Source organism: Chaetodon auriga, chromosome 4 (assembly GCF_051107435.1).
Source record: "Chaetodon auriga isolate fChaAug3 chromosome 4, fChaAug3.hap1, whole genome shotgun sequence".
NCBI classification, from domain to species: domain Eukaryota; kingdom Metazoa; phylum Chordata; class Actinopteri; order Chaetodontiformes; family Chaetodontidae; genus Chaetodon; species Chaetodon auriga.
In genome coordinates, this window is record NC_135077.1 from 3210922 (window position 1) to 3234044 (window position 23123).

Genomic DNA, 23123 nt, shown 5'->3' on the forward strand with positions numbered 1-23123 from the left:
GTGAGTTTTGAGTGACAGTCTTTCTCTCACAGATGAAAAGTTGAATTAGTATGCAATTAAACCTCAAGTGCCCTACTTAGTCTGGTGTGACCACTGCTTATGGTGGTTAATGTTAGTGAACTTCAGGTAAATATTGCTGTATTATGGACATGGTTTGCTGACCTTATGACTCTTGCTGCTGTTGTTAAAATGGTATAGCATTTTAGCCAACACTAACTTAGCATTATTCCATTTTGGTCACTTGACATGTTTGATGATAATGATTTGAAGCGGGTGCAGGTGCTGGCCAACAGCAGCCAGTAACAGCCAACCGCCAGTGTCACCAAACAAGTTTCTATCACGCTCTTCCTGTACGTTGTATTACTTGATTTTAATGAATGTGAAAATTCTACTCCAACACATAAAAGGGAAAAAATAAGGCTGAAGTCAGTCACATATTTAAAATATATGCTATGTAATGTGACAAGGGGCAGCTGTGAGAGTTTCCAGTGTTTGTATGTGTTCATCAGTGGGAATGAGGTTGGAAACAACCATAAAACATGGGTTAGCTCAGGCTCCCTGGGAAAAGATGGGAAACCCAGTTGGTGTGTAATCTTTTTAGATCTTTTTAAATCGGCTGAGGGAAGCAATGGAGTCTACACGCTTTTGGCTCAGACTTGCGTATGGCACTGTAAACGGCTTGAATTGCTGTTAAGGGGTCATTTGTCATTTTGTTTTTATTCTTATGGGATATATGAAAAATAATCTCATGTTATTATTATCTTATTAACTATATAGTCAGTTAAATAAGGGAATCTCGTTTAACAAGTTAGCACATTCCCCAAATCTTCTGCAGAGACTGTAACATTAATCTTTATCTTTGGCCTACAGTAGAAAAATCTGCTGTCAAATAACCATGCCTCAAATAACCATACAGTTTGTCAGTCTGACGTTTATTCTTTAACTACCATTACCAAGTACTGTTAAAGGCGCAATACCTTGACACAACCAGATTTCATCTGATGTTACCGATGTTAAACAGGTAAAGAACAAACAAGTGAAAATATTTTTCATAATAACATTAACAATACAAAACACAGCCACACAGGGACAAGTTTCAATTCAAAAGTACATTAAAATTCTGCATAAATTAGAGACCTAAAGAACAATATTCCAGAGAGGTAATATAAAACTGTACATGACAATACATTTGCAATACATTACAATATTTATTCAAAAAAGTGAAATAGCACCATGAAATAAAAAAATTCTCATTCAAGACCAAAAACCGCACAGTTGTAACAGGAAATACTGCATTTGTAATGTGAACAGTGAAAGCACAGGAAGCACGCACAGCGTTTTGTTGACAGTCTGTTTCCTGGGTTGATATTATATGGACGACAGCCCGGTGGTGTGCTGTAATAGCAAAGGGTTGTTGTTCTCATGTGCCTTCATGTCATTACTTTCTCAACTGTGGTTACATTTTGATCAAGGCAATTAAATTTGTTACAAAATTTAAGACACATTTTTAAAATTGTTAACTACTCTATGTTTTGTCATGGTGACATGATTCTTGAGACGGCCTCCTTTGTTTTCTTTTTTTTTTTCTACTTTTTGTCTTCTCTTTCTACATTTGTCCTTAAATCTCTTTGATATTCTATCAGGGATAGTCACTGCTGATGACAATCAGTCCTGGGATCCTAATCAATCATATTTGCATGAAGTCCCTCCCATAACATCCCAGTTTCCCACCCTCCTCCCTCTGACCCTCGTCTTTCTATTTACTGGCATGTCATTGTCATTCAACCTCCTTCCCCTGCCATGTTGAGGTGTGGTGAGGAGTTGTACAGTTGCTCTGTCATTAAATCTATGTGTTCCTTAATTCACAGGAAGTTGTTGGAGATCTGACGTTGGTGGTCAAACAAGTCCTCCACCTCTGCGCTGTAAGCGTCACCTGATGGAAGCAGACAAAGAGGAGATGTTGAAAACAAACAGGGGAAGTATTGAGATTTAGAAACTGAGAGGATGTATGTGCACTGAAAAAGTCTTCACACTCTACCTGCATGGCATCCAAACATGTAAACTCGTGCTCCGTCGTACTTGCACCGACAGCGCATCACGTTGTTCTGGAAATCAGACTCAGCCATGTCCAAGGAAGGATTGACCTCCACCTGTGAAGGAGAAGGGACTCGAGATGAGACGCTGCAGCATTCGAGTCACATCAATCAAGTACTCATAGTCCCCAGCTGATCAGACAGGCTTTATTTAAGGACTTTCAACAAATGTGAAGACTGCTAAATAAACTGTCAGTATGATGGAAATGTATTCCGGTTCTACTGCTGTTCTTTTGCTATATGTGGAAAAGTGCCCATGTATTGATAGATGTACTGTCTTCGCCATCTCCATTTCAAGGCTTGTACAGACAAGTCTGCCCCTGTCTCCACACCTTCATCCTGGCGATTGAACCACTTGCAGAAGCAGCTATAGCATCCCAGCTTGTCCTTCCTGATGTAATCTATGGGCACATGCATCGTATTTCCTTGTATGCAGATGATATTCTATTATATTTGTCAACAGTAAAAGCTTCCTTTAAGCATATACTTATCCTTTTAAAGCATTTTAAAGACATCTCTGGATATAAAATCGTTGTTCAGCATCCAACCGAATTCCCCTCAACACTACAGCCAAATGTATCCCCCCTCCAGCTGAACTGTCAATGATTCCTTTGCCTACCTGGGAATAAAGCTTCATCCCACCACACAAACATCTATTTAAAATTTTTTTTAAAATACCATCTATAATTATCAACTGGTATCTTAGCAGGTTTGGATATCAACCATAATAGTTCAACTTGCTGTTGTTTCCATAGAGGTCATTTGGAGTTTGAAGGACTGTGGTCTACCGTAAATATGACACTGAACTATGTGGCTCAACAACTGTGGTTATAACCACAAGGTTAATCACAGAACTTATTTTGCACCTTACAAACGCCATAAAATCCGTTTGACCTCTAACCATTGCTGTGGTAATATGTGAGAAGATTCTTCCAAATGTTTTGAGAGCGCCCTATTGTCTCACTTTTTTGAAAATTTGTTCATTCCACATTGAAAGATTTACTACGACATGACTGTGTTTCAGACCTGACTATGTGTCGATATCAATCTCCTGTCTGAATGTTAAATATTACGTCAGAGCCAGGAGATGGTTATCTTGGAAACAGGAGAAAACTGCATGTCTGTATCTGTCTTAAGTATAAAAAATCAGCCTACAGGCAGCTCTACGGGGGATACTGTGCACAGGAGTCTTGCTTGGCTGAGAGCCTGGAGTCTTTGCTGGTTAAGTTGACAAAGTTTGTGTTTAAGTCTAGACCAGGAACTCTGCAAGACGTGTATTTTAATAAAGCAAGGGAACAAATGAGAAAGTAACACTTCACTTCAGACAGTTGGGAAACAACTGGTTTACCACCAGGCCAACTGAGAAGCCACAGGATTATTGTCCTCTCCTTTTCTATACAGATCATAATGTATAAATTTGGGGTTCAAGTGATGCATGACATCACTTTCCACTGTTATCTCCATGCAGGAGAAAAGAGGGCCAGAGATGCAGATGACAGTTTTGGGTTTGGACTTAAGTTGCAGCCTATCATTAGACTGTAGCCACGGTTGGTTGCCATGGTTTGTTGTTTTCCACCCTGTCTGCCTGCCTGCACCATATATAAGAAAAGCACACAAATGAATTTTCCTGATGCACACATCAAACAGATAACCTGACCACATATTCAACAAAGCAGCGCTGTTTCATTTTTTTAAGTACAGTATAAATTTTGTGGTTCCAATTATATTTACAGCCAAAAGGTTCAAGATGTAAAATATTCATAAATTACAATATTTTTTCACTACATTTTCAGCCAGATAGGGTGTCCAGAACTTCATATATTTTTAATATTGCATGTCGAGTGCAGCCAATGATTTCAACACATATTTTATAGTCCCGGTGTAAAACACCATATTAACTTGGTGGCAGCTGATGTCCTTTTAAAAACCCTTGTAATAATGTGAAACAAAGGGCCCACAGCCTGTTTTACAGAACAATGAAAGGTCGTCACTGTCATGTAAAAGACTGCAAGGTCGTGCATCTGATTTTTAAATGGCGGTGCAATCAGGAGCAATCAAGCTGAGGTGACTCATTGGCTTAAATGTATGGTCTTAAAAATGGCTGCCACCCTGCGATTCTTGGTGAAGACTCAAAGAAACACCCAGCTGCATGAAAGGCGAGCGAGCATCTGCGCCCTCCCTCCATCTCTCACTTCTTACACAAATTTATGAGCAGCTCAACTACTGTTGAACCACAACCCCGACCACAAAGTGCTGCTGGGTCACGTCGTCGTGGCAACAGTGGATCTCTGCTTTATGACATGTATGTGGCTTTATCTCTTAAGACGTGGCTTGTCACATGCATCCAGGCTCGTAGAGCCCTGACGGACCACACCTGCATGCACACATGCACGCGAGGCAAACTGATTTTATGTAAACACTCAAAAAATAATTACACACTGTAAACATCATCGCAGCTTGTTGCCACTAAGTTGTCAGGAAAAAATAGAACAAATGACACAGAGGATAGATGAGTAGGTCCCCACAGAAGATTGGATGTCTAGAAACAGATGAGACACTTGATGTCGAACCAACAAACTCAGCTTTTAAACATAAAACTGGGTCTGTGCAAATGTAAAGTGCTGACAGAGCTGCTCCACTGCCAATTAGCCTGTGCTCTCTGAAAGGGTGGACTAATAGCAGGTCTACTTTCTATATAAATCCAGACTAAATTCACTTTCCTTAAATAGGCACACACCCTCAAAACTACATACATGCTGTACACCTGAAACAGCCAAGACCCATTTACTGAAATTATAGTCTTTTATCACATCTTTTATCTCATGTGTGCCTTCAGATGTTGAAACACCAATCCCTGTGTTTGCTCTGTTTTTTCTTTCCTTCTTTTTTTCCACTTTCAGGCCTGATCCAAGAGGTTGTGTAAACGATTAAGATGATGCCACTTCACCATGAAGATTGAAAGGTGGATTATTTTTTTTCTCTGCATTTTTATTGAACTAACCATTTCACAATTAACTCTACAGACATCTGAGCAGAGTCTGTGATAGAATCAGGTGGCATTTCTTTGGTTAGAAAATAAGCCTCCTTACCTGGAAGATGTATTCACCGGGTCGTATGTCTGTAATGTCGATCCACTGGCAGTCAATATCGTGACGGTAGGTGTCCCAGCAGCCAACTGAGATACCCTGCTGTCCCATGTTATAACAGGCATACCGCTTATGGATACCTGGTAACAGTGAGAAAACACATGAGGAGCGAGATAAAAAGAGAAGACTCTGATGTGTAAATTTTCTCGACTGTCAGTCGTTGTGAACCGACAGCCTGAAATTATAACAAAATGATTTAAAAACCAGATCTTTTTTTAGGAACTTTCAAGCGAACAGAAAGGATCTAAGCTGCATAAAGCTGTCTGGGTTTTGTGAAGCCAAGATCAATTTAGGCTTGGCCTCTGATCTTACAGCCTGCCACTGACTTTGAATGCTCATTATGGGATTTCAGCTTTGCACTTTTATGTATTCTTGATTCCGTTGTTTGTCACGAATCTGCTCTCCTTTCCAGATTCCCTCAAAAAGCCCACTTAGGTAGCATTAATCTATAATTTGCCTTACCGTCAGGGCAGTAGGTGTCCTCCAGACAGAAGCTGGCTTTGTGACCCTCAGCCACCTTGGACCCATTGAGCGTCAGTAGATCATAGTGGGTGAACACCTCAATGCTGTGGTAGTGCCTGAGGATTGGATCAGGATGGCATGGTTAAAGGCAAGACATGTTGTTTCAGTTGAATTTGCTGCTCTTGTTGTTGTTTACAAATTCTCACCAACATCATGCTGTGAAAAAAAAAGGTTTAATTGAAATATTGCAGCCATAAATCTGACTGCTTTATTGTGAAGGCGTCAAACCGACATGGACAACATCTGTAAAAACACAAGTGGGCAGATAGATATCAGTGTGGTGTCACTCTTTCTCTCATTACAGAACCATTCACAGAACAGACTCTACCAAAAGCTAAAGGTCAAACCATGTGTTTGCTGGTTGCGGAGGTGGTGATTGAGTTGCGGCTGAGAGAGACACCGAGCTGTGCCTCCCGTTTTGGGACACAGAACCACAACCGCTGAGATAAGAAGCCAGGCTGCATGAGTGCAGTCATGGCTCCGACTGTAACAACTGGGTGACCAGTGAGGAGATGTTTATTGTAAACATCATTTTGGAGGGAAAAAAAAAAAGATTGTGTTTATTGCGTTAAATAACAGACTTTTGTATGTGTTTGGTTATTTATAGTCCATGTTTCAAAAATATCACTGCACTGCGCTGCACCCAGTGATCATATTGCACTTGCAGTTCATCTTTGCCTGCTGACTTTGAATTTTTTGCAGCGACTTTGTTAAATGTTTCTTTTTCTTGTGCCAGCTACTAACGTTGCCCAGTCCTGTGCCATGGAGGAGGCTATGCAGCTTTTCTGTTCCAACCGAACCCTGCAGCAGCTAAAATCACCACATAGTTACTCCCTATCTGGTTGCAGGCGTAAAGTGAGCAGCTGCTGTTGCAAATTAAACCCTGAAAGCATCCCGTGAGTGACACAGCTGCTGGGAGTAAACACTGTTTGTGGCCTTCCTCCTCCCAGTCTTACCTGTGACACTGGTGCCACGTCCAGCTCTCTCTGGTGGCTCGGGGTCGGAAGTCGGCGCGGCCCAAGTTCATGATACGGGAGGAGAAGCGCAGCAGGCGGCGGTGTCCGTAGGGCCAGTTCATCCTGGCGGCAGAGGAGGACAGGCAGTTCTCCTCATTAGCACAGGTGAGCAGGTGGAGGGGTCGGTCCTCCAGGTAGGCCGTCTCTTGGACGAGCTGCGCATCCAGGACAAGGTCAGGAGCAGCTGAGAGGTCAATACTCAGAGTTAATTTCAGTCCCACTGTGCAAAATATGCAATTGTGCTCAAATGTTTCTGGTTTTGGACTCACTTTCTACACACGTGACTCCTGCAGATCTACCATCTCCTCCTCTGGGACAGTACACATTTGTATTCCTGCGACACTGCTGGATGGACATCTCTGTGCCGATGCAGTGAGTTCCACTCAGAACCACGTCAGCAGCATCTGTAGAACCAGGCCAGTACCAGGTCTCCTGCACAGACACACAGGAAGAGAACAAATTCACACACCAAATCATTAGAGCTCATTTGTGCAGCTGTGCAAAAACAACCAGAGGACATGAAAAATGTCACAGCTGAAGGCAAATAGCAGCCTCTGCTATAAACGAAGAAACCCCATTTTTTTATAGGAACTATCAGTACACATTATCACATTTTCCACTCTCTTTCACAATTTTGAAAGTGCCTGTTAAATGTTCCCAGAAGCCCCCCTCAAACACACTCACGCTGCCCTTTCCATGCATAGTTCTATTTTCAGTTTGTTTGCTCTGTGAATTTCTTCCGATCTCTCCTCGCCTCACTTTCCCTCTTTTATTTTCGGTGTGCTGGAAGTGGACGTTTGAGAAGCCTGTAATTACCTCAGGCCTCGGTAATAACACAGCACAGACACACAAACAGCAGGACGGAGAGAGAGAGAGCGAGTCAGAGGAGAAAATATAGGCGCACACTGAACAAAAGCCTCAAGAATGAGAGGATGAAGCAGAAACTTGCAAAAGACAGAACAGATCCTTTTCTGCTGTTTACCTGATGAGCTTGTGAGGCGAAGCCCAAGCCCAGCTGTCGGCAGACCACCATGGCCTCGTTGATGCCCCAGTTCTCACTGCAGACGGCTCCCCAACGCCTCACACCTCCAACCTCCATTAGCACCTCCACACGGCCCTCTGATGGCTCTCTGCCTCCAGCCAGACGCACCTGAAGGTTCAGGGAGGAGACAGTGTTTTCTCGTCAGTCCAGAAATAATGCTAAATGCCCGTCTGTGTATATGTGTGCATGTTATCCCGTGTTTCTCACCGTGGCCTGCATGCCGGTGTTGGGGACATTGCAGCGGACGGCTACATCCTGGGCATGTTTGCAGGTGTAAAGTGGCACCGGTCTGTGGGAACAGTCTGTGATTGACCTCTCCCTGCCTGTACACTGCACACTGTTCATGTGGATGGGACCAGTACCTACAGAGGAAGGGCATGGAGCTTCAGTTGAGTGATTCACATATGTTTTACCAACCATAAGCCACATGCAAAAAGACAGCCTACACACACACATACAGTACGTAAAAGACTTTAAAACCTGATGGCTCTTTAGCCACAGATGTCCACAGAGTGGGATTAAGAGCCCAGACATGTTCGGGGCCTCTGATGTGGCTCTGAAACTGAGCTTAGCCAGTGAGCTTTCTCTACGCTGAGCACCAGGGCCACACTATAAACAAAAATAGATACCAAAAATTGCAAAATGGAAGAAAATCTTTGAACACATCTATGTTTGCGTAGGTGTGTGAGGCGCAGGCTAAAGCCTTAAAAAACCCTGTAATTTGGCCTTAAATAGCTAATGATGTCATCAAGTCTAGCTGCACTACCCACAAGCCTTCACATTACTCCTGCAACACACAGATTCATCTCCTCTATGCTATATATTCACACAACTCTGGTAGACTGGCCTGAGGCATTAAAAGCCACAATGCTTCATTTTGCCATTTAACCATGTTCATTATTCAGACACAACAGCAGAATAGCACCTACTTTAACAGAGCCCTAAAAGTAACACTCCAGCGGTTTCCATGAATTACATCATTAAGTAAAGTAGAATGAAGGAAATGCACCCACCATTATAGGACATGCTATGTGCTCATTTGGGCAGAAAGATAATGGGAGGAAATTAACGTGATTACAGAGTCACTGCAGGAAAAAAAAAACGAGTGTGTGAAAGTGGGGTCTTTGTCCCAGAAAAATGTTTAACTCTAGATGGTTTAGGGGCTATTTTTTCATGGCCACAACAAAAGCAGTGCCAAAGTAATCACAATCTTTCGGAGCGTTTGGTCCTGCTCAGTGCTGATTGCCTGACATCCTGGTTTCAAAGCTGCACTGACTTTTCACATACAGCAGGTTTATTTTGACAGCAGCACATGCCATTGTTTTGTCGCTGGAACCTCCGAGCATAGTTTACACTCCTGTAATTGGTCATGGGTAGAGTTCCTCAACAATCAGCTTCTGCGATAGAAGTAGACGTCAGGCTGTAAACATTTTCTCTGGGTTTATTTGTATGCCCGGGCCCATGGTTCTTGGAGTGCTGCGTTTCGCCGAGAAGTGTTTAGTCTAAAGGGTCGCTGAGCTAAAGTGATCAAGCTCAGAATGCATGATGAACCCTGATACAGAGTCTGGAACATTCAATACATAACCCCTTATCAGATCAGTAGCCAGGGGTCTTTTTTATACTCATTATAAATTTATTAAAGAAGATGTCTGCGAGGACAAGAGGACGAATAAAAGCCCAGTTATAGCTTTGTTTAAACATGACCTCACTTCACGGTGAGTAAAGCTACATAAATACATCACTGAAAAGCAGCACAAAGATTACAAAGTGCAGTTTGACGTTATGTACACATGTTTACGTGTCCTGTCTTACCCTGTCCCAGCTGAGCCCTAGTGAGGGCCTCTTTGGCAGTGCCAAAGCCCAGCTCTCTGCAGACCACGCTGGCTGCGTTGATGTCCCACAGGTGGTCACAAATGGTGCCCCACTTCCCCTCCCTGAGCACCTCAACACGGCCCTCCCCAAGACGGGGCCCTGCCTTCAGACGCACGACGGGCTGGAAAGAGAGGGAGAGTCACACCTTCAAGGCCTGCCTGCGTTTGGATGCTTACAGCTGCATTTTCAGATTTAACAGCTGAGCTAGTGAAACAGATTTCAGCCTAATAATGAAACTCATTTCACATATTTTTGTTAATTGTTATTTTCTAATATCAGATTTTAGCTTTCTTTTAAAAATATTCATGCTGCTGGTTTCCCTGATATTTATAGGCAGCGCGTTCCAGAGCTTAAGGCCACGAGTGTAATTGGCAATGGCTGCATCCCTGATGTTCTTTTGGCTGTTGCTGGAAACCTGCTCTAAAGTCAAAAAGTGATCAAGAGAGATAGCAATAATTATTTTTTCCTCAGTCTGTTCCATTTGCCAGACTGAAGACGAAAATATTTTCTCAACATTTTGCAACAAATTGCATTAAAATAAATAAATAAATAAAAAATCAAGATTTTAATAGTTTAACATTATGAAAAATACACTTTCTTGCTGAGAGTTGAGAGGATTGAAGCTACAGCCAGGAGATGGTTAGCTTAGCTGAGCACAAAGACTAGAAACAGGTGTAACAGCTAGCTTTCCCTTGACATGCATGTTAGCATTCTCACACATTTTACTGCAAGTGTTTGATATATAGACTTCAAATGCCAACCATTCCTTTTAATCATGATAATGTGTTGTCAATCATGTAGCTGACGGGAATAGTTTTGTTGTTTTTGGAAACATGCTTATTTGCTTTTCTTGCTGAGAGTTCGATGAAAAGATCTTCTTAGCTTATCTTAGCATAGCAAACAGGCCAGGAGCACTGTGAAACAGCTAGCCGAGCTAACTACAAAACAAAATAACAAAACCCACCTTCCAGGACCTCTAAATTTTAGAAATGAAAACATGATATCTTATTGATTTAATTTATACACAAACAGATGTAAGCTGTGTGTCTTTAGGTGTCACTTTCTTTCTTGTTTTTTCTTATAGAACTGAGGGTGTAAGACCAGATGGTGTAATAAGCTGCACAGTTTTTAAAGCCCCTTGAGGCAATTTGTGTTTTGTAATTCTGGGCCACATAAATAATGCTGACTTGACTTGACTGGACTTGATCTTTACGCTATAGATAATTGTTGGCTGTAACTTCAACTATTTAGCTTACGCACATATTTGGGTGTGGTGTCAATCCTCTCATCTAACTCTCTGCAAGAAAAGAAATTATAGTTCCTAAGATTGTTTCATTTTCACACATTTGTTCACAATCTGTATTTTTCAACTCCCCCCTCCACACTCACCGGCACAGCAGGTGGTGCTGGTGCTCTGCCATAGCGTGTGAACTGGGATCCAGGGACACAGCGGACCACAGCGTGCATACCACCGCTGCATGGGACGTCTCTCCTGGGGATTGACAGCTGTGCCTGGCACTGTGCCAGAGAGACCTCCACACCCTGACACTGCACCTTCTCCACCCAGTAGCCCTTCTTACTGATCTGGGTCCTCAGCCTGGGGTAGAGAGATATTTGTGGTTTGTTACTTCTGATCTTTGATGCACAAGTTATGAAGTCCTTCAAAGGGCAGATTTTACCTGGAGGATGGATCGGCTAACTTGGAGTCCCACAGTTTCCTGAAAGAAAGAGGACATTACATTATTTATTTATTTATTTATTTTTAAGTTACAGCTGTGCATCTTTACATCCAACAAACTAAACAACCAGCTGTCCTATACACTCCCACAGCCTCCTCCTGTGCTCCTCCCTCCTCAGCCACCCTTTCTTCGCTTCCTTGACATCCCTACTCTGTCTATCAAACCCTGAATAAACAAATTGAAAGCTATGAAGGAGACACAACATGCTGGAAAGGGCGTGTGTGTCTTTGGATAAACATAGCCCTCGTGTAAGAGACGGGCAGTGATAAAGAGAGAGGATAGAGAGGATGATTGACAATAACGGATCACATAATTCCCTCTTTCTTCCTGTCTTTCCTCTCAAAACACCACTTTCTTGGCATGAATTTTTTTTGTATTTATTTTTTTTAAAGATCTATTCATGGATATTTCTGTTTCAGTGTTTGTCTATATGTCTACAGCGAGTGTCTGGTTTGGCGCATCCATGGGGGAAAAAAACTAAAAATATGAATAAGCCGCTTTACATTAATCCCTGCAGGAAGCCTTACTGAGGTCTGCCAACTGCAACAGGCTTTTCTGAACTGTGTCTAGTTTCATGGGTATTACTTTAACCTAAAGTCAAATCCTAAAGGGAAACAGTGTCCATATACAAAATGAGCCCTCTTCGCTTCCACACACACACACACACACACACACACACACACACACACACACACACCATGCTAAAGCCTAAAAAAAAAGAAGCGAGAATTCAATAAAAGAATGATTCACACACCAGGCACAGTCTGGGAAGTGTCCCTCTGAGACACACACACACACACACACACACACACACACACACACACACACACACACACACACACACACACGTTAGAGCTGACCACTTGCATCGGCCAGTGTGACCACAGACAGGTGCAGTGTGACTGACGCCCTTCATGAGTGTGCCTGAATTACATGAGTCAGAACACCAAGTATAGACAGGAGGAGAGTTTACTGAACAACCAGATTCATGATGCAATTAAATATTTGGCAAACTAAAACAGGAGATGTTCCCTCCCCAGGAGAACCCCAGTATCCTGGTATTCCATAGGTTATTCTGCGCACTCCCATCGTGAGATGAGAAATGTGTTTGAGGCTGGAAGGGCCTATAAGGAAAGCCGCAATAGAAACCCTGAATCAGACAGACTACTCTATGGAACATGTGCACAACAAATAATTTACAATCAGGCCAGACAGTGAGGGGCGAACTGTGTATATATGATTTCTTTCACAATAATAGAAATTTCCGTCCGCAGATAAGCTTACATATCATTATTTTGTGATGTTTGCTGCAGTCTAGCAGTGAGCAGTGGAGAAATGTAATTTAGTCAGCCAGTCTGGTCCAGACAAATGGTTTCCTCTGGTAGATACATTTGTTTCTTTTCCTCTTCCACAATGAGTGCACTCAAAGTGGAGAAATCTGCAAAGAACCACTAAATCCTTGACTCTGTCTTTGCTGTAGCTGCACTGGAAACATTTTAAACCTGCAGAAACAGTTTTTTTTTTTTTTAGGACACTTGTGTTGTAAGCACAACACTGAAAGCGTGACCTTTTGAACTGATATGACGAGCTAGCAAACAGGTGCTTATTTACACATTTAGACCTGATGGATATGAGTCCAGTGTTAACTCTATTTTAGCTCTGTTTTTTGGTCACCACCAACTTCTGAGCGAAATATTTGGCTTTTTATTTGCTAAATGCTCCACTATGTTAACCAACTAGTCGCTAACTGTATCCGTTTGCTGTTTGGAGCTGAGCTTGCAGCACACAGTCAATTTGTAGGGGTTTTTTTGTGCAGAAAACAATAACGCTGCTGCTTAAGGTTGATGTGATCAGTGAGGGTGAACCTAAATGTTAAAGATGCTGAAACAGCCCGTAGAGCTGAGGAGAACTGCAGTTTTTAGTGATGATCTCTGTGGGACTTTTACTATAAAAGTGATGACATATTAATATAAAAATATTGATTAGTGCAGCTTTGAATACACTTGTCAGGCACCACATTTTAGAGGAAAACATTCTACTTTTTACACCAGCCGGAGTTACTAGTTGCTATTTAGTTGCTACTAAATTTTACTAAATATTGCAGCTAGCGTCTGTCTTTATATCTGTTTTTTTACTTCATTTCTGTCTGCCTTCAAACATTCCCTTCCTTCTTTCCTACCTTCCCTCTGTTCTTTTTCTTCTCATCTTTTCATCCATCATTCCATCTTTTCTCATTTTCTTTCTGCGTCTTTTGTTTTGTCTCTCACTGTTTTATTCTTCCATTTTTCTTCCCTTCCTTCCTTCCTTCCTTCCTTCCTTCCTTCCTTCCTTCCTTCCTTCCTTTCCGCCCTCCCCTTGTCCTTGTCCAGCCAGTGTTAAAGCACAAACATCTCTAAAACTAGAGATACCACCTCTGTGAGGGAACAAGTGATAAATCTTCACAACAAAATGGACGTATGTGTTTCAGGGTAAATTTATCTTGTGCTGATGAGAAGTGAGAGATCCTTCAAGCATACAAACATAATGTGTCTATGTGTGACTTATATCTGATAATGTGTATTTGTTTGTGTCTTGTATATGTGTGTATACAAGTGTGCGAGTCTCTCTGTGCATGTTTGCACATTTTAAAATGTTTCATAACTCGGTGGTAAATCAAAATGAGAGAGACAGACTCTGAGGGGGTGTTAGTTCATGGTTTGGAGGAGGTGGGGGGGGGGAGTGAACACTACCCATATAATTGCCTGCTCTGCTTGGCAGTGTCTGCTGTGCGGTCGAGCAGTATCATGTTGGTTCACACACACCAGACATGGAAATATGCACGTACATATCAACTTTCCCTGCCTTGCCTCTGTAAAAACAGAGCCCTTTAAAACCCCAGCATTGTTACCAAACGTTATGACTGCATGCTAGGAAACAAGGCAGTGATGTAAGACTGAAGCCTCTGTGCACTCGGCAACTTTTATGAGCATCTCCTAACTTCACAGGAAGAGGAAAAGCATGTTTGTTTGGCTTTCACTGACACATTTGAGTTGTCCTGCTGAGAGTCAGATCACAGTGGATGTAGCTCTTTGTCAGGTTGAGTTGAGGAGATTCAAAGGAAGGGAACCACAGCGTCAAGCTTCAGGCGCAACATTCAGGTTGACCGCAGCGCTGCTGAATTCTTAGGACTTTCTTACTTCTCAGGATCTTCAGCTCAATGCCAGTTTTTTTTTTTTTTTTATGCAACCCTGACCACACAATGCCATAAGCCACACTGGAGAGAGGAGCTGACTGTCAGGAAAGCAGAGATAACCTGTTATTATACTGCATGAATGCAAAGCTGCCTAACTGGAACAGTTGGCTCACTCAGGAGACAGCAGGTTGCCACACTGACTCCACAACACCCTCTAGACAATCCCATCAACCTCCATGGAACGAAAACTCAAAAGGGTCATAATGATGTACTTTCCATGAAATGTGGGTCTTAGTATAATTGCCACAAAGGCATAACAAGTCTTTTAAAAAAGCTGTAACTGAGGAGGGGAGACGGAGCAGGGGGTTAAAGTAATTGAGCTGAAGACGTTAGTGTCAGCCTCAAAGAGAGTGTAGATGTGATGAAACAAGGGAGCTGGAAAATGGCTTTAGCACTTGCTTTTTGTAAGCACGGCAAAGTGGGGGAGTATTTAAACATCTGTAAAAATGCGCTGAGCAACTTAACAGGCTGAGACAAAGCCAGTCACACCAAAAAAACAACCACATGGCCAGAGAGGGAAGTGCTGACACAGCGAAGGGTGTGCAGCAGGTTCAGTCAAGAGAATATTTTAGATTAGAGGATCTCTCAGACCGTAATTACAGCTCTTCTAGTGGCCACAAACCCCAAAGAAGAGCAGGCATGGGCCACTGCCAGCACAGTGGGTAGCAGCAGTAAGATGCTATGTGACTGTTATCATGTGTGGATCAATATAGGCCTAAACAAGAGTGTACAGCCACGCTATGCGGCTCTGTGAGGCTGTACTTAAGCACAGCAGCGCTTTAAGCAGAATCATGCTCGCATGCTCACAGTGACAATGCTAAAATGCTGATGTTTAGCTTTTATAATGTTTACCATATTCACCATTGTATGTTGCTCAGAGTCCAGCTGAGGCTGATGGGAATGGCAGCAGATATCTTGTTGTAAACCAAAATACTGGACAAAGTTTTATTCTGACCTGATGATGGCGCTGGATGAAAAGTGAGGGGAGTTATTGCAATTCACCCTGAGGAGAACATGAATGTCTACACCATATTTCATGGTGCTCCATCCAATAGTTGTTGAGCTTTTTCAACTCAAAACACAAATGTCAACCTCAAATTTTGAGTCTATCTGTCCAAGAAATGTAGATGTGAGGCCAAGTGGGCTTCATCCTCTGGGGACCTTGAACATCTACACTAAACTTTCATGGCAATCGGTCTGGACTCCAGTGGTGGATCGACTGACAGACAGCACCATCCCAAGAGGCGTGCTGCTCGTGTGGCTAAAAATGGCGAGTGTCGCTAAGTACATACGACACAATTTCAACCTCACGAACATTTTCAAAAGGACTCCAACATAACTATCTGCTTTGAAATACATGATCCCATGCGGCACCAAAGATCCACCTCTTGTTGCTGGTTATTTCTGTTAAAAAACACCCATCAGCTGTTTACTGTTGGACGAAAATGACTGCTGCATTCGTCTCCCACGTACCAGGGTGGAGGTTGACAAAAAACAAACAACATTCTCTGGCCTGGTCCAGTCTTTACACAGGCTGCTGCTTGGGTTCTTGGCACAGAAATATGGTGCTTCTCCACACAACTCTGAGGTGTTTTTCAGTGTTGTCGTCCACATTAGCATTAGATTTAGAAAGTTGGCAGGACGGATGAGCAGACTTGGCCCAAATTCTTGATCAAATCTTTGCTCCGTCTGTGACTTGAAAGGGCTCCTGTTTTGAGCAAAAGGACGTGAGGACAAATAGGGTCAACGTTTCTCACATCACTGCAGCTGAACATCACGGCTCCAAAGAAGCTTTAAGAGATAAGATACTACGAGAGAGAGTTATTCATCGCTAGGCTGTGGCTGTGGTGGTGAACAGGGCAGCTGAGGAGAAGCAGTCTGTATGCTGCTGCTGAGCAGAGCACAACACAAGGGGTAATTATTGGCGACATGGGGAGACAGATGGTGCAGGGCAGGCTAGCGGTCAGTACAGTCGTCCTGTTAGCCAAGCCATAAAAAGACCTCTGTGGGCAGACAGACGGACACACAGAGGGTTGTGTTCACGTGTGCACAAGCATGTGTGTGTTTGCGTGTTTGTTTGCATATGCTTGTGGATCTTGTACATTGTTTATGCAAGGGCTCGTAAGAGGCTGCGCGATGAGGGTCGAGGGAGGGACCTGTTAGCGTGTGTGTGAGTGAGGTATTGGGGTTTTGATGGTATGTTTGTAACGGCTTTGAAGGTTTGTGTAGGTGCTCCAGTGGGTATTTATGGCTAAAGTTAGACGGATGAGTTGGATTTATGGAGACAAAATAAGCACGACAACCTGACATTATTAGTTGAGCAAATGATTTGTGTTTGAGGGACAATAAAAGAGCTCTGAAAACATATAACAAATAGAAAGCTGACGTTTCTTTTCCGACCGGGCCTCTAGCTTTTAGAACTCAATGAGTTCTCTGTCTATATGCTAAACTATGACTGGAGTATAGAGCACAATGTTAGCACATTGTAACTGAACAAAAAACACACAATGATTGTTTTGTTGGGATTCAACAGCTGTAGCTAGTAATTCATTTACAGTCATGTATATATATATATCCACCTGATGAATCCCAGTCAAATATTCCAGTATGGTTTGGGCTCCACCAACTCCAGAGGGAAATATCTGGCTGTTTAGCAGCGAATGCTTCACGATGTTCACCAGCGTCACGTCGCTGCTAACTTCGTCTATCTACTCTTTGGTGTTGAAAGGTGGCCTAAAGTGAGGTTTTTGAGGTTTTTGAGTTAGTTTTTGCTGAAAAGAGTAGAGAAAAGAGGTGATAATTATCTGCAGATTTTGTCGCAACACAAAGCCTTTCTAATATATTGAGCTATTGATGCTAGCCAAGGTCTTTTCTACTTAACTACAAGACATGTCACTGCGTAGACCTAATCAGAACGCTGCTACCTTAGCAAACCCATGAATGTATTTTGTGATTTAATGATATTGATATTGATGGAGACGTACAAAGAGATCAAATTGCCTCAATAAGAAGTGAGTCCTCAGACTTTCAAAGATTCCACTCTGCAATAGAAAGTGCTGCTGCATGCAGGTCCCAGTGGGGGTTTCTTAATTATATAAGATTAGAAACCATGTAAGGGAGGATTCATGTGAAGACACACACCATAATGATGATGATAATCTTGTAGTCTGGATCTGACATTAATAACATACTCTCTGAGACTATTTTAAAGGTCTGCATTGAGGCCCACTCAGCCAATGGGGCAGACAGACCTGGCGGACAGCCGGACTCGGCCAATGCCACACTGGACATGTCATGCCAAGTGTGGTTGTACTAATGACAGTAGTTGTGGTTAACCTCTACTACGGGGGGTTAGGGGTGGGGTTGGGGGAATGGAACAGCAATCCAGGCATGGGGCCACCTAATCTGTGAAGGGATGTGCACGTCACCACGCTTTTCCATCCCTTTCATAACACACACACACACACACACACACACACACACACACACACACACACACACACAGTCGTCTGTTATGCACTTTTGGGGACATTGCATAGACTTATAGACTTCATTTTTTAGAGACTTACCCTAACCATAACCTCCACTTTCCAAACCCTAACCCTAACTCCGAACCCTAACCCTAAACCCAAACCTAAACCTAAACCTCTGCCCTACCCTCAACCTAAGTCTTCACACAAATATTTTATGATTTATGTTATGGGGACTTGTGTTTGGTCCCCATAAGGAGGACAGGTCCCCACAATGTAACTGTGTAAACAGATTTATGTCCCCACAACATGTGTAATGCACATCCCCACGCACACACATACACACACAGTGTTTCTGTCTGCTTCCTCCTCTGTCACTCTGCCATGGCCGCTCTCACATACTCACCTGTAAGCATTTCGGTCAAACGCTTCTGCAGCTGGAAATCCTAACATGCCACAGACGACACGGCTGCTGCTGAGGTCCCAGCCATGGTTGCACACATGACGCCACCTCCCAGCATGCTTCACTTCCAGCACGCCTTCTGTCACCAGACCGCCATGGTTGCTGGACAGCACAGGCCGTAGACGAACCTCCTCCAAGTGAACCGATCCCTGTCCATGACAAAACAAAAAATGGAAAAGTGGTTAATAACTCAGTCTGGCACTGCTTTATAAAGGGAAAAAAAAAGCTTTTTCAATGTCAGAAGACAGAGATGGATCCTTGTCACACTTTCTGAAGGCTTCAACCTCTACCCACACGAACCAAGCTTTTGTCATGCACACTAAAACAGGATTAACTTGTGTCAATAAACAAGACTTTGTTTAACTATATATCTGCAGACAGCACGCAATCGAGAGAAGAATAACATGGTAAGATGACATGGTATGTCTCTAATCATCACACTCTCTAATCATCCACATTATGTACTGCAGGCAGCAGGAAGGAAACCAACAGAAAACAGAGTTTGTTTAATGTGTTGGAATACGTGTCATGATGATTACAAAATGGTAAAGAAAGTGTAAACTCTGCAAGTTGAAAGGAAAGAAAGGCAAACACAAGTGATAAATGTCGTGCAGTTTGCTTTCATCTGAGTTTCTTGCACGTTTGAGGAGTCGGGGCTGTAGATCTTCTGGTGGTTGGGTGCTAAACTTAAAGTCCTGCTGCTGCATAAGAACTGGATCTGGAGAAGGTCTGGTTTTAGGTTTGTCTCTAATTATACATGTCCACTGGCCTGTGGCTCCGCAAATGACATGTATGGGACTCTGTATAAAGCTAGATTGGGCTACTTTTTTGGTGTGTACTAGAGGTTGTGTGTGTCTGTGTGTGTGTTATTACCTGCGTGAAGTGCGCATCAGTCTCCACTCCCATGTCTGGATAAACAGGCTCTGGTTCAACATGGTTCCCACTGAGCTGCTGATTTCTGTCACTCCTCCGCTCTGACTGGAGTTGGGAATGAGGCTGGGACCGCCTGTCTACCTGTCCCCCTGCCTCTCGTCTCACTGCTTGTGGACTGTTCCTTGCTGCCTCCTGTCTCTGCCTGTAGGACCCACCATTTGCCAGACGTGGAGGTAGTGAGTGCCCTTGTGGCAGAGCTGAGCTAATCTGCGGGACTACTCTGGAACCGCCACGACTCCGTCGCAAGATCTGGATCTCATGGCCGTTTTCCTGTGGGGAGATATTGCTGCGACGGGAAGACGTTGGGTTGCGATGGAGGGCGATCTCATGGCCTCTTGCAGAAGAAGCTGGGGCTGAAGGTGGAGCTGGAGGGGACACAGACTGTGGTGGGTTTCTCTGTCTTGGCTGGCTTGGCTGTTGCCTGGAGGATGAAGGAGCCCCCTCCAAGGAGACCGGTGGGGAACCAGCTCTCCTTTCTGGGCTGCAAATGACCCCCAGGTCCTCAGCATGGGTGCAGTCATGGATTCCCCAACCATTGGAGCGACAGTCTGCAATGGAGAGCTCTGTGCCCTTGCAGCGCACATTGTCCAACCAGATAGAACCTAACAGCAAGAAAGGTGGTAAGTGATTGAATTAAAAGAAATAACATCTTTATCAGTGATGTGTTCAAGACTAACGGGCATTGTTTGGACATACCTCCGCCCTCGCCAAACTTAGCACTGTGCGCCCAGGTAAAGCCACGCTGGAAGCCCATCTGTCTGCACACCACGTTGGCCAGGTTAATATCCACCTCGTCGTCACACACCGTGCCCCACGTGCCATTATAGAGCACTTCAACACGTCCCTCATTTAAATTGCGCCGGCCCATGCCTACAAGACGCACAAGCGCCGGCTGGGCAGACAGCTGAGGGGGGTAGAGGAGTAGCAGGAGGAGGAGTGTGGACAGGGAGCTGAGGAACAGCATCCTGGAGAGAAAAAAAAGCAGGATGATGGGAATGAAATATAAGTGGTGTGGGAAAAAAACAGCAAAACACTACAGAGAATAGAGAAGATGTACATATTAAGCTTGAGCACCTAAATATATATGCACATGTTGCCACAAAAATCCCAAAAATCACGCAAAGTCATGAAACTCACATTCCATACTCTGACAAAACATATAATTAGAAAATTCTCTTCTAACCCTAATGGGACATTCCACTGTAAAATGAAAGATTGATAGATGTTTTTTATCTTTTTAAATAATCAGAGTCATTTAAAGGACAGTCAGATGCTTGAGAAACGCTGTGAAAGTGGAGCCCAGTCAGGGCACAGGCAGTAATAACCAAAGCTAAAAGTAGCCTCTGCATCCAGCCAACGGAAACTTTGGCTTTCCACAAACCCTCAAGCTTAGCTGCATGCATTTAGCCAACAGACACAAAAGCAAATAAACACCATCATAAAAATGTTCTCACACATAAATAAAGCAGAAGGTCTGTGCCTGTGAGAGACGTTTTGGTTAATGAGCAATGATTAATTCATCCTTGGACCACCCCTACAACGTTCTCTTCTAACAGAGGGGAAGAAACTGGAGAGATAAGCAGATCTGAAGGGTGAACCTTACAGTCAATTCAAGCACCCATGGGTCAGTCAAATTGTGCTTTCCATATGTCTACACACAATACAAGAAAACGTGTAAATAAAAGCAATAATTCAGATTGTTGGATGAGTTCAGGCAGCTGCAGGGATGAAATCAGTGATGAATTATGGAGGAAAAAATGGACTGAGACAAAAGATGAAGTAAGGAGAAGAAAGAAAAACTGCTGCTGTGGAACTCACCTATCTGTTGATCTCAGCTTGGAGTCACCAGGAGAAAGAAGGGAGCGAGCACTGGAGGAAAGGAAGGCAGCGCGTTTGCTCCTGCTGTCTCTCTATTCTCCTTTTCCCTCCCTCCTTCATTTTCTGTCACTCCCTCAGATCTGCCACTTCATCCAACCCTCCCATTTTCTTTATTTATACAACTCTTTTTTTCTCCTTTTCATGGGGTCACATTTGTCCTTTCCATCATATATCAAAGAAAATGTGCAAAATGAAAAGCAACCATGGAAATCAATGAAAACACTGGGGAGAGGCATTCAAAACATAATACATGATTTTTTTTTTTCTCCAGTTGTCAAATCAGACGACAGAGATTGAGATGATTTGGGGATAATTTGTGCATCCAGACGCAGACTTGTTAACACTTGTTTTTTTTCCTCACACAACGTGTCGCCATTCTGCAGCAGGTAGTTCAAATCAGCCTCTTTCTCACGGGACGGTCACATGGTCCGGATACCACGAGACACGTGAGCTCAACTTATGAAAGACAGTGATTTGACTGGAGGATCTCTCTCTTTTCTCTCTCCATATGTCACACACTTAGTTTATTGTTTGGGGATGGAAAGCTGTGTATCAACGTTTTACCCAATCCTCAGTCTCATCTTATTGTACCCTTAATGTAAAAAAGGAAAAATCACTTTCCCCTCTGATGTCTGAAAGACAGAGGGCGTGCATTATCCCACACAATGGTAAAATCATATGCACACATACACATACAGACACACACACACACACACACACACACACACACACACACACACACACACACACACAGCACTGGCACCATCCCATGCCCACAGTTAGTGGTGTCATGAAATAAATACTATGTAAGGACAGAGCTGCCTGTCTGAACTCTTTCTCTTTGCATAAAGTTCAGTTTCATAACAACCTCAGTCGTGGCACCTCCTCACTTGAAGGGAGCTCTCTCTAAGAATAGAGCCGGATGGAGGCTCCATGCTGAAATGAAGAAGAGCACATACTGCTGAAGATGAGGCTACAGTGCTTTAACAGTCAATGAAGTGAAGCTGAATGTGTCATAAAGAAAAAGCCCCAGTAAATTAAGATTAGGGCTGTGTTTCCAATGCTCTGTCGTTGGAACGCTTTATTGATCTTCATTGACCTTCTTCTTCAGAGAAAACACAAACAGACAGCTGGTATTCAAAACTAATTTCATATTCATATCAATATCAATATCTAGGAAACAAATATGAAACTTAGAGTAAAGTCTTGATGTGTGAGTGTGTAGGTGTTTATGTATCAAATATTCTACACTAGATTTTTATGTTGCTTTTGTTGTGAAGACAGCTCACTGTCGTCAGGCGATGAGAGGAGTTACTGAAGCTCAACAGCTTCCTCTAGTGGAGTAAATCATCACATTACACACACAGCATGACATACAGATGGAACAGATAGGCAAGAGACAAACCGACATTATTGAACACAAGCGAATAAGGAATATTCACAAATTAATTTGACAATCAATACACGAGCTCAGAGCAGACAAATCGAGACAATGCTGAACATCGTACATTCAAAGAGTGCTCCAGCACTTTGCTCTATTAGTGCTCTTTTGTAAAGGTGCTGGACTTATGGATTATGGTAAATTATGAAAAATATAATTTGATGCAGCAGAGGCAGAGTTACTCAGAGTTTTAGTCCATGAGTTAAGATTACCCCCCCCCCCCCCCCCCCCCCCCCCCCCACACACACACACACACATTATACATTGTCTGTAATT

The 23123-nt window shown here is 43.1% G+C and overlaps 1 protein-coding gene across 1 annotated transcript; it reads right to left on the minus strand.

The window, feature by feature from the left end:
• Positions 1–1012: 1012 nt before the first annotated feature.
• Positions 1013–21396, minus strand: LOC143319450 (lysyl oxidase homolog 4-like). The gene is made up of 15 exons (XM_076728452.1): positions 21347–21396; positions 20225–20493; positions 19469–20130; positions 18539–18744; positions 11371–11409; positions 11081–11288; positions 9632–9812; positions 8027–8181; positions 7760–7927; positions 7047–7209; positions 6718–6961; positions 5702–5817; positions 5183–5319; positions 2039–2150; positions 1013–1933 (listed from the first exon to the last, which is right to left on the minus strand). The coding sequence occupies exons 2-15, from the start codon at positions 20490–20492 to the stop codon at positions 1863–1865; spliced, it is 2730 nt and encodes a 909-aa protein (XP_076584567.1). The 5' UTR covers position 20493; positions 21347–21396; the 3' UTR covers positions 1013–1862.
• Positions 21397–23123: the final 1727 nt, after the last annotated feature.